Source organism: Panulirus ornatus, chromosome 52 (assembly GCF_036320965.1).
Source record: "Panulirus ornatus isolate Po-2019 chromosome 52, ASM3632096v1, whole genome shotgun sequence".
Classification (NCBI taxonomy): domain Eukaryota; kingdom Metazoa; phylum Arthropoda; class Malacostraca; order Decapoda; family Palinuridae; genus Panulirus; species Panulirus ornatus.
In genome coordinates this window covers 2151824-2164096 of record NC_092275.1, presented here as the reverse complement: position 1 = coordinate 2164096, position 12273 = coordinate 2151824, and the positions used below count along the sequence as shown (strand labels likewise).

General features: G+C 38.7%; 1 protein-coding gene across 1 annotated transcript in view; it reads left to right on the top strand.

The window, feature by feature from the left end:
- The window catches only part of LOC139764996 (uncharacterized), a 313325-nt gene extending 303245 nt beyond the window's left edge, over window positions 1–10080 (top strand). The window contains exon 24 of the mRNA XM_071692047.1: window positions 9346–10080. Within this exon, the coding sequence (XP_071548148.1) occupies window positions 9346–9469 (124 nt within the window). The 3' untranslated portion in view covers window positions 9470–10080. The remainder of the gene's footprint in view (window positions 1–9345) is intronic.
- The last annotated feature ends 2193 nt before the right edge of the window (window positions 10081–12273 follow it).

Here is a 12273-nt window from a genome sequence, read left to right as displayed (position 1 = left end):
AAAGAGGATATATGTGTCAGAGGTGGAGGGAACGAGAAGTAGGGAGACCAAATTGGAGGTGGAAGGATGGAGTGAAAAAGACTTTGAGTGATCAGGGTCTGAACATGCAGGAGGGTAAAAGGCATGCAAGGAATGGAGTGAATTGGAATGATGTGGTATACCGCGGTCGACATGTTCGTCAGTGAATTGAACCAGGGCATGTGAAGCGTCTGGGGTAAACCATGGAAAGTTTCTTGGGGCCTGGATGTGGAAACAGAGCTGTGGTTTTGGTGCATTATACAAGACAGCTAGAGACTATGAACGAATGTGGCCTTTGTTGTCTTTTCCTAGCACTACCTTGTGCGCGTGTGGGGGAGGATGGGTGTCATTTCATGTGTAGCGGGGTGGCGATGAATAAAGACAGCAAGTATGAATTATGTACATGTGTATATATATGTATATTTCTGTGTATGTATATATATATGTATACGTTGAAATGTATAGGTATGTATATGTGCGTGTGTGGACGTGTATGTATATACCTGTGTATGCGGGTGGGTTGGGCCATTCTTTCGTCTGTTCTCCTTGCGCTACCTCACTACGTGGGAGACAGCGACAAAGTATAACATAATATAATAGATATACACAAATTGAATGACACTGTACACTTAGATCTCTGCAGTTATTTTTGCTCTTCTTATTTGAGGGCCACTCGCTGGGCATGGATGATTCCAGAATTAATGATGCGCAATCATATCTCTCTACATCCAGTCACCCTGCTGCCATGCCAAAGAGACACATTTCCTTGAGCTATCTAGAGAGGAAATTGAGCAGTTTTTGCTAGATTTAAAGGATCAGGCAGATGATGATCCTGAATTACTTGATGGTTTGTCTTCGGATTGTGTGAAGAGTGATTTACGGACGCTGACTCATCCTACAGTGAAGTGACTAAGATGAGGCTGCAGAAGGTGTTTCTAAAACAGGTTAAACCAGCATTACAAACTTGCTGTAAAACTAAAGCTTGTTCACTTTTTCACTGCTCTAATAATATTTATGTCTTTGGATTGTGTGAAGAGTGTTTTATGTATACTGACTCTTCCTACATTGAAAGTGACTAAGATGAGGCAGCAGAAGGTGTTACTAAAACAGATTAAACCAGCATTACAAACAGTTGCTGTAAAACTTAAGCTTGTTCACTTTTTCTCTTATATGATAATATTTATGTTATTTGACTTTTCCAGCACTGAAGAGACTGAGATAAGGCAGCATAAGTTTTTCCTAGCATAAGTTTAGTCAGTCATGCAATGGTCACCTAAAAGTGAAACTTGTAAATGTTTTAATTGTTCTGATAGTGTTTGTATTATAAACTACCTTTGAGAAATATAATTGAAATCTGTTTCATTTTATTCTACATATGCACGAATGATTTAGTAATCAAGATTTTTATACGATTGCCATTTCCCATGTTAGTAAGGTAGTGCCAGGAACAGACAAAGAAAGGCCACATCCACTCAAATCCATTCTCTGCCTGTCATGTTCAGTGCACCAAAACCACAGTCTCCTATCCACAACCAGGCCCCACAGACCTTCCCATGGTTTACCTCAGAAGCTTCATAGGTCCTGTTCAGTCCATTTACAGAAAGTCAGCCCCAGTATAACACATTGTTACAATTCAACTCTATCCCTTGCTTGCCTTTCACCCTCCTACATTTTCAGGTTCTGATTGCTCAAAATCTTTTTCACTTCATTCTTTCATCTCCAATTTCGTCTCCTCGTTCCCTACACTTCTGACACATGTATCCTCTTTATCAGCCTTTCATCACTCATTCTTACTGTATGTCTAAACCATTTCAGCATGCCTTCTATAGCTCTCTCAGCCACGCTTTTTTTTATTCCACACATCTCTCATACCCTTTCATTACTTACTCAATCAAAGCACCTCACACTACATATTGTCCTCAAATATTTTATTACCAACACATCCACCCTCCTCCACACAATCTTATCTACAGCCCATGCCTCGCATCCATACGATATTGTTGGGACTACTATTCCTTCAAACATACCCATTTTAGTCCTCTGAGATAATGTTCTCTATTTCTACAAATTCTTCAATGCTCCCAGAACCTTTGCCCTCTCCCCAGCCCCATGACTGACTCACTTCCGTGGTTCCATTCATTGCCATGTCCACTCCCAGGTATCTGAAATACATCATGTCTTCCAGGATTTCTTCACTCAAACTTACACCCTGACTAACCTGTCTCTCAGTCTTGCTAAGCTTAATAACCTTGCTTTTATGCACATTTACTCTCAACTTTATGCTTTCACATACTATTTTAAACCCAGTCACCATTTTCTGCAGTTTCTCAGTTGAGTCTGCCATCAACAGACATTCATAAACAAGTTGAACAACCATTGTGATATCACACACCCCTGCCACATTCACTCTCCTCTTTTCCTACTTGTACATTTGCCTTACACCCTTGACAAAATCTCCTCTGATTCTGGCAGCTTTCCTCCTAGATTATATATTCTCAAGACCTTCCACAAGGCATCTCTATAAACCCTATCATGTACCTTCTCCAAATCCATGTCACATAAAGATCCATATGTTTTGGTAAGTATCTCTCACATACATTCTTTAAAGCAGACACCTGTTCCACACGTCCTCTACCATTGATCCTCCATAATCTGATGTTTTGTACAAGTCTTTACCCTGTCACTCAATACCCTCACTTACAATTTACCAGGGACACTCAACAAACTTGTACCTCTGTAGTTTGAACACTCCCCTTATCCCTCCTATCTTTATACAGTGGCACTATACATGCACTTCAACAATCCTAAGGCACCTCACTATGATACATACAGACATGGAAAATCTTTGATGACCTATCAACAACGCAGTCACCCCCTTTCTTAAATTCAGGTGCAATATCATCCACTCAAGCTGCCTTGCCACATTTCACCTTATGCAATGCTTTCACCACTTCTTTTCTGTTCACCAAACCTCTTGACTCTCACTTCTCATACCACTCTGACCCAAACACCCTACATCTGCCACTGTATCATTGAACACATTCAACAGTCCTTCAAAGTACTCATTCTATCTCACCCTCACTTGATCACTGCCTGTTATCACTCCCCCTTTTGCCTCCTTCTCTGATGTTCCTATTCATTTTTTGTTTTATGCACATCATTTACTACATTTCAAAGCATTCTAAATTTTACTGATACTTGCTTACCCTGATTCTCATATGCCCTCTTTTTCAACCCTTGCACTTTCCCCTTTACCTCCTGCTGCATTCTCAATCACTTTCATTACCTTCTTTTATGTACGGTCCAAATGCCTCTCTTTAGTCTTTCACTAGCAACTTTACTTCTTCATTCCATCGCTCACTACCCTTTCTTATCTGCTCACCTCCCTTGAGTAGGGCAGTAAGTTGCCAGTGCTGTCTTATTGAACAGTGGAAGTAATGTTTATGGAGAGGTTGACAGAAGATAAATGTGCAAGAAGTGGAGAGGACAAAATGAAGGGGAAAACTGAATTGGAGATGGAAGGATGGCACAGATAAGATTTTGAGTGCTTGGGGTCTGAAAATGCTTGATGATGAAAGGCATACATGGTATATTATGACTTAAAGTTATATGTTATACAGGGGATGACATGCTGTTAATGGACTGAACAAGGTCACATGAAGCAGCTGGAGGAGATTACTGAAATGTCTGTGGGGTCTGGTTGTGGATAGATGGCTGTGATTTTGGTGCATTATATAAATGAGGCCTTTTTTCATCTGTTCCCTGAGCCATCTCTCTAATGTGGAAAATGGCAAACAAGTAGAAAAAAGTATCTATTTGATATATTTTGTATTATTATTTACCTCCTAGAATTATGATGGAAATGATTCTTATTCCTTTGTTGCAGTTTTCTCATTAGTGCATAGTAAAGTGCATATCAAATGGGGACAGGAGAGATAGAAGAATTCCTACATATTCCCTCCATGCTGGAAACCCTCCACTTCAATTAATTTTTCATAGTTGGATTAGAAGGAGCGTAGCCAAGATACTGATCTTTCTCAGAGGCTCAGACTTAAGTGTCTGAACGTTTGTGGATGCATCCAAGATGAAAAGAGGGGAGACAAGTTGTATGCTTGAGGAAAGGAACCTTGATCTTATAGCTCTGAGTAAAACAAAGTTAAAGTGGAAGGGATAAGAATGCTTTAGGAAATCACTCAGGGGTTATTGTGAGAGTGAGAGCTAAGGGGTAGTATTGCATCTGAAAGAGGAAGTATGTACAGTGATGAGAGAGTGTAATGAAATGAGACCCAGATTGATGTGGGTGAAATTTAGTTATGATTGATTATTGGGGCTTATACATCGTAAACCGAGAGGACTAAGGAAGAGAGAAGCTGAGTAAGTCAGCAGTTTTAATGCAAGGGATCAAGTATTAGTGATGGGTTATTTGAATGGAAAAGTGGGTAATGTGGCAGTAAAAGGTATGATTGGGGAGCAAAGTATACACAGTGTTGCTAATGAAAACTTAACAGGTGTTTGAGTTGTGTGCTGAAGAAGGACTGATGATTGGGAATACCTGGTTTTCATAAGAGAGACATACATAAGTATATGTGGATGAGTATGATTTGTGAAGAGCAGGGATTATTAGTTTATGTACTAATTTATAGTATTTATGTATGGTTTGGTCACATGGAGAGAATGAGTGAGGAAAGATTGACAAAGAGGATATGTGTGTCAGAGGTGGAGGGAACGAGAAGTAGAAAACCAAATTGGAGGTGGAAAGATGGAGTGAAAAAGATTTTGAGTGATCAGGGCCTGAACATGCAGGAGGGTGAAAGGCATGCAAGGAATAGAGTGAATCGGAACGATGTGGTATACTGGGGTCGACGTGCTGTCAATAGATTGAACCAGGGCATGTGAAGCGTCTGAGGTAAACCATGGAAAGTTCTGTCTTGCCTTGATGTGGAAAGGGAGCTGTGGTTTTGGTGCAATATACATGACAGCTGGAGACTGAGTGTGAACAAATGTGGCCTTTGTTGTCTTTTCCTAGTGCTACCTCTTGCACTTGCGGGGAGAGGGGTTGTTATTGCATGTGTGGCGGGGTGGTGATAGGAATGAATAAAGGCAGACAGTATGAACTGTGTACATGTGTATATATGTATATGTCTGTGTGTGTATATATATGTATATGTTGAGATGTATAGGTATGTATATGTGTGTGTCTGGGCGTGTATGTATATACATGTGCATGTGGGTGGGCTGGGCCATTCTTTCGTCTGTTTCCTTGCGCTGCCTCGCTGATGTGGGAGACAGCGACAAAGTATAATAAAAAGAATTTAACTTATAGTTATGCAAAGGAGACTTAATGTGAATGTGCTTAGAGGAGCAGCTGGTGGGACATCTGATCATCATGGTGGAGATGAAGGAGGTTTGTAGAGGCTTTAGGAAAAGAGGAATTGATATGATAGTGAAGAAGGGTGGTGAAAGTGAGTGAGCTTGGAAAAGAGGATTGTGTGAAAGAGATACCTGGAGAGATTGACTAAAAATGGCAAAATGTGTGAGTACCTGAAGCTAGGAGATTAGCTGAGGAATGACAGGTGTTTATTCTTGCATAAGGAAGAGAAGTGTATGGATGGTAGACAGGTGAGGAAGGGTGGGATGAGGAAGCAAAGTTGCAAGTGAAAGAGAAAACAAAGGTGTTAGGATGTCATTTACAGAAAAGGAGTGCAAGTGATTGGGAGATGTACAAGAGAAAGCAGCAGGAGGTCAAGAATGTTCTGAAAAATAGGTTAAATGAAAGTTGGGGTGAGTAAGTATCAGCTAAATCCAGAGAGAAAAAAATTGTTGTGGAAGGAGGTTAAGTGTGAAACATCAGTGTAGGGTAAAATCTGGAAGTAGTAACAGGGAGAAATGAAGTGAAGAGGAAATGGAGTGAGTATTTTGAAGGATTATTGAATTGTTTAATGGCATAGTGGCAGATATTAGGTGTTTGGGTTGGGTGAACATGAGAAGTGATTGTCATGGGAAGTGGTTTAGTGAATAGAAAAGAGGTAGTGAAAGCCTTGCATAAGATGAAATGTGGCAAAGCAGCTTGAGTGGATGTTATTGCAGTTGAAAGGGAGTTATTATATTTTTGACTTGTTGATTGGGATTTTCATTGTGTGTATGGATCATGGTGAGGTTGACCAAGGATTGGCAGAGTACATATATAATGCCACCATATAAAGGCAGGAGGGACAAAGATAAGTGTTTGAATTACAGGGGTGCAAGTTCATTGTATGTACTTTGTAAGTGGTGTTGGAGGATTTTGATTGAGAGGATGGTGGGTTGCACAGAACATCATACAAGGGTTTCAGGAGTGTTAGAGGATGTGTGGATTCCCTGTTTGCTTTGAAGAATGTGTGAAAAATACTTGGAGAAACAGAGGAATTTGTTTGGCATCTATGGGTCTGGAATAGGATTGATAGGGATGCATTGTGGAAGGTGTTATGAACATATGGTATGGGAGGAAAGCTCCTAGAAGCAGTGAAGAGTGTTTTTCAAAAGAGTAAGATGTGTGTGAGTAAGCAGATAGGAGGTTAAGTTGTTCCAGGTGAAGGGTTGTGTGATTCATCATGGCTGTTTAATCTGTTTATGGATGGGATGGTAATGGAGGTGAGTGTGAGGGTTTTGAGAGAGGGATCTATTGCAGATTGTTTGGGATGGGGAGACTTGGGAGAAGAGTTGATTACTTGTTGCTGATAATACTGTGCTAAAGGTGGATTCAAGTGAGAAACTGCAGAAAATGGGGTGTGAGTTTGGGAGAGCTTTTGAAAGGAGAAAGTTGAAAGTAGATGTGAATAAAAGCAAGTTTATTAGGTTTAACACTGTAAAGAAACAGGCCAGTTCAGATGCAAGTTTGAATGGAGAAAACTTGATGGAAGTGAAGTGCTTTAGTTGCCAGGATAAGGACATTGCAGTGAATGAACTTATGGAACATGAAATGAAACATGAGGTTTGCAAGGAGGTGAAGGTCCTGAGTGCAATGAGCAAAAGAATGGTCACTATCTGGAAAGGCAAAGATAGGCATGTTTGAAGATATTGTTGTATGGATGTGAAGCGTGGGCTCTAAATGATAATGTACAGATGAGGTTGAATGTGTTAGCAATGGATTGTTTCAGGACAGTATGTGGTGTACAGAGAGTTGACTGAGCAAGTTATGACACGGTAAAAGAGAGATGAGGGAGCTGAGGAAGGTGTGTTGAAATGGTTTAGATATTTAGAGAGATTGAGTTGGGAGAGGCTGACAAAGAGGGTATGTGTGTCAGAAGTGTAGGGGAGAAGGTTAAGGTGAAAACTGAATTGGAGATGGAAGGATTAGGTGTAAAAGATGTGATTGCTTGGGGCTAGAGAGGTAAGGAGTGAAGGGTTAGAATGAATTTGAATGTAGGGGCAATGCTCTGTCATTTGACTGAATTAGGGCATATGAAGCTGTCATGGGCAGCTAAGGAAGGATCTGTGGTGCTCAGATTTGGATGGAGTCTGTGCTTTCAGGGCATCACACATAACAGCTAGAAAGTAGATTGAGTAAATGAGGCCATTTCTTATGTTCTTGGTGCTACCTTGCTAAGGCTGGAAACAGTGAATAGATATGAAAAAAAAAATAATTTTCATTGTTACTATAGGAATAGATTTTGTTTACATTGTATGTCGTCTTTTAGTGATCAACCTTCCAGAAGTAAATATATGTGTATTAGACTAGAAGAGAGAAGACAAGATGCAAATGTTGATAGCAAAAGAGAGGAATTTCTTCTTACATGTGGTTGGAGAAGCCAGATGGCAGCATGGAGAAATATAAACAAATAATGTCAACTAAACATCATCAGATATGTTTACACTCATTTTCAATTGCTTTTGTGAATGAAATATATAGGTGAATTTTTTTTCATAATTTTTTGCTGTTTCCATATTAATGAGGTAACACCAAGAACTGATGAAGGAAGACTGCATTCATTCACATCCATTCTTTAGCTGTCATGTGCAGTGCACCAAACACAAACTGCCTTTCTTTCCACAACCAAGACTTGCAGACCTGGTTTACCCCAGCTGCCTCACACACTCTGGCCCAGTTCACTGATAGCATATCACTCACTGTGTACCACATTCACCCTATCCCATGCACACTTTTCACCCTTCTGCATGTTCAGGCCTTGATCATTCTAAATCTTTTTTACTCCATCCTTTTACCTCCAGTTTGGTCTCATTTGATGTGAAAAAAATAGTTTAGTTTGAAATAAGGAAGATGAAAGTAGTTAACTCGAAATACAGGTACAGAAAACAAGCTAATGATAGAGTGAATGGAGCAACAGTTCACATATCATGCACATCTCGCTTTTCTCAGTGGTCTGTTTAGCTTTGTGTTGAAACAATCCAAAATTTTTGCACACTCAGAAGGATGTTGGTGGCTTAAACATATTCTTCATGCTTTTTCTGTATTGTAATATGAATATCTTTCAAGTATCAATAAACACTTTGATCAAACTTGAGAATTCCTTGATTTTTAGTGTAGGTTTTGGGAGTTTAAGGGTTAATAGTTCAAAAAGTTGATAATGTAAACATTTGATGGAAAAGGGATTAAATGCTTTTGAATGAAATTGGATCTGAGAGGAATGGTTTCAGGTGAAGCGGAAAGAAGTTGCATTCTGTATGCTTTTTCCCATTCAGATCAGTATAGAATGACAACTTTTGTAGTATAGTTGGGTTTAGGAAGATAGGTAAACTAAAGAATTAAGATTTGGGAGGAGTGTCTTACAAGAAAAATATTAGAATGGCACTTAAATGAAGCTTTTTTAGTGGTATAATCATGTGTAAAGTATGGCTTATGATAGAGTAGTCAAAAAAGTCCTTTTTTATAACAGATAGTATAAGAAGAGGTGAATAGGTGTAGAGCAAACTAATTATGGCAAATAAAATTTCTTGTGAAGTTACCAGAGGAATGATTTGGGATCAAGTGCAGTGAATTTATTTTGTGGAAAAGTAGTGTGAATTGGTGCTTATGTTGTATTTGATGAGTAAAGTTCATGTAAAAAGTGAGTAGTGCTAATACGATTAATGTGGTCTTTCATGTTTAAGTCTGATATTTTGGACATAGTTTGGGGATGAGTAAACTAAGAGGCTGTAATCACCTGATACACTTCACAAAATTAAAGATAGAGTTACTGGTAATAAATAGCTAGTTCTTGGATACTGATGTTTTAAACTTCTTCATTTAATTTGTTTTTAATTCTTTCAATGGGTATTTCCATCCTGTTTAGCTACTGATATTTACTTGTATTAATAAATGTTTCAAATGCTCACTTCTTCCCTTGCCAGATTCCTGTTGTCTTCAGATAGTAAAGAAGAAAGGATACTGTGGTGTAATAAGCTGAACAAGTCACTGGCAAACATCAGGGCTTGGGATCCTGATGCATTAAGACCAGAAGACTATCAAGTTTAGTTATGAAAGTGCAGAGCTTATATTTTGGTCTTGTGTCATTTGATATAGTAGCCATTATCTTACTTTTTCTATTTTCAGATTCATTGGCATATAGTTATCACTAGATGATTTTATGGCCGTTGTGAAATACGTTTAAGGTACTGTACTTGTAAATACTGTATAAATGTTAATGCATGATATGTTTTATCTAATATTCCAATGGTGAACTCATGAGTTCACATACATTGATTTTCATCATTTCACATAGTTTTTGTGATGAAAATATACTGGTATCATTATTTAGTACAATTTGTCATCACAGGTCAATGTTTTATCGCTAGGGTATTATTGGAATATTTTACATTAGGTAATATACACTCAAGATGTGCCATGTATTATGATATTTAGTAGGGCCCTTTGTACAGGGGGAATTCAAGTTCTAATTGTCTTAACTTGATTCAAACCATACATATACAAAGAATTTATCTTGGTACCTTCCCCTTTCTTGATACTCATATTGATTAGTCACAAATTTTTGGAACTTTGTGCCTAATTGATAAGTGATTATATATTTAAGTAAAAAAAAAACCCTGCTTGTCATATACATATGTTTATATAAATATATATTTATATATATCTTTTATTCCAGAATGACTAAACTCCTTGATTTTCTGTAACTTTATATTATTAGAATATATCAAATAATTTTCATTAAAGGAGTGGCATTCATCACTAGCATTTAGTCTTATTTTTCTTTTTAGGATAGTAAGATATGTTTAATTGCATTATCGTATACTATCAAACTTATCCTATCTTACTCAAATAAAATGCATTTGATTTTATTTATTATTCCCCTTTTTTAGTCACCATCATGCAAATTAATTTTCTCTGCTATAGTTCCTCCCTCAGAATGTGATAGATTAATAAGATATTGATTTTAAGGAAAGATTAATGAAACGTCACCATACGAAATGAGTTGCTACAGTTTGCTGTTAAGGACTGATTGTAGCTGTATGATTTGCCCTTAACCTTGGAGGCACCAGATTTTCTCCATACAGTTACAGTGGCTGGGGATGAAGTAAGCAAAGATAAGCAATGGCAGTGGTCTGGGTAAGTAGATATTGCCTTACAAAATGCATGTAGATCATTTGCTGAATGTTTGTATATTCATGGCCTGAAGAAATTTCTGAGACCTAGAATACTTACCTACGTAACTTAATGTGGCAGTTGAAGGTATACCTGGTGTACATAGGGATGTTCAGTGTTATAAATGGAAATGGTGAAGAGCTTGTGGATTGGTGTACTGAAAAAGGACTGGTGAGTGGGAATACCTGGTTTAAAAAGAGATATATACATAAGTATATGTATGTCAGTAGGAGAGATGGGCAAAGGGCATTATTGGATTGCGTTTTAATTAATAGACGTGTAAAAGAGAGACTTTTAGATGTTAATGTGCTGAGAGGGGCAGCTGGAGGCAAAGGTGAAGATTGTAGAGGTTTTCAGAAAAGAAGAGAGAATGCTGGAAGGAAGAGAATGGTGAAGTAAGTGGGCTTGGAAAGGAGACTTGTGTGAGGAAGTACCTGGAGAGATTAAAAGTAGAATGACAAAAGGTGAGAGCAAATGGTGTGAGGGGAGTGGGGGAGGAATGGGATGTATTTAGGGAAGCAGTGATGGCTTGTGCAAAAGATGCGTGTGGCATGAGAAAGATAAGAGATAGGCAGATTAGAAAGGGTAATGAGTGGTGGGATGACGAATTAAGCTTGTTAGTGAAAGAGAAGAGAGAGGCGCTTGGACGATTCTTGCCGGGAAGTAGTGCAAATGACTGGGAGATGTGTAAAAGAGAGTGGCAGAAGGTCAAGAGAAAGGTGCAAGAAGTGAAAAAGAGGGCAAATGAGAGTTGGGGTGAAAGTGAATTGAATTTTAGTGAGAATAAAAAGATGCTTTGGAAGGAGATAACGTGTGTAAGACAAGAGAACGAATTGGAACATCAGTGAAGGAGGCAAATGGGGAGGTAATAACAAGTAGTGATTAAGCGAGAAGGAGATGGAGTGAATATTTTGAAGGTTTGTTGAATGTGTTTGATGGTAGAGTAGTAGAGATAAGGTGTTTTGGTTGGGGTGGTGTGTGAAGTGAGAAGGTCAGGGAGTATGGTTTGGTAAACAGAGAGGAGGTAGTGAAATCTTTGAGGAAGATAAAAGCTGGCAAGGCGACGGGTTTGGATGGTATTGCATTGGAATTTATTAAAAAAGGGGGTGACTGTGTTGTTGATTGGTTGTTAAGGATATTCAGTGTATGTATGGATCATGGTGAGGTACCTGAGGATTGGCGGAATGCATTCATAGTGCCATTGTACAAAAGCAAAGGGGATAAAGGTGAATGTTCAAATTACAGAGGCATAAGGCTGTTGAGTATTCCTGGGAAATTATATGGGAGGGTATTGATTGAGAGGGAAAAGGCATGTACAGAGCATCAGATTGGGGAAGAGCAGTGTGGTTTCAGAAGTGGTAGAGGATATGTGGATCAGGTGTTTGCTTTGAAGAATGTATGCGAGAAATACTTCGAAAAACAGATGGATTTCTATGCAGCATTTATGGATCTGGAGAAGGCATATGATAGGGTTGATAGAGATACTTCATGGAAGGTTTTAAGAGTATATGGTGTGGTAAGTAAGTTGCTAGAAGCAGTGAAAAGATTTTACAAAGGATGTAAGGGATTCTTCAATGCTCCAAGAACCTTCGCCCCCTTCTCCACCCTGTGACTCGCTTCTGCTTCCATGGTTCCATCAGCTGCTAAATTCACTCCCAGATATCTAAAACACTTCACTT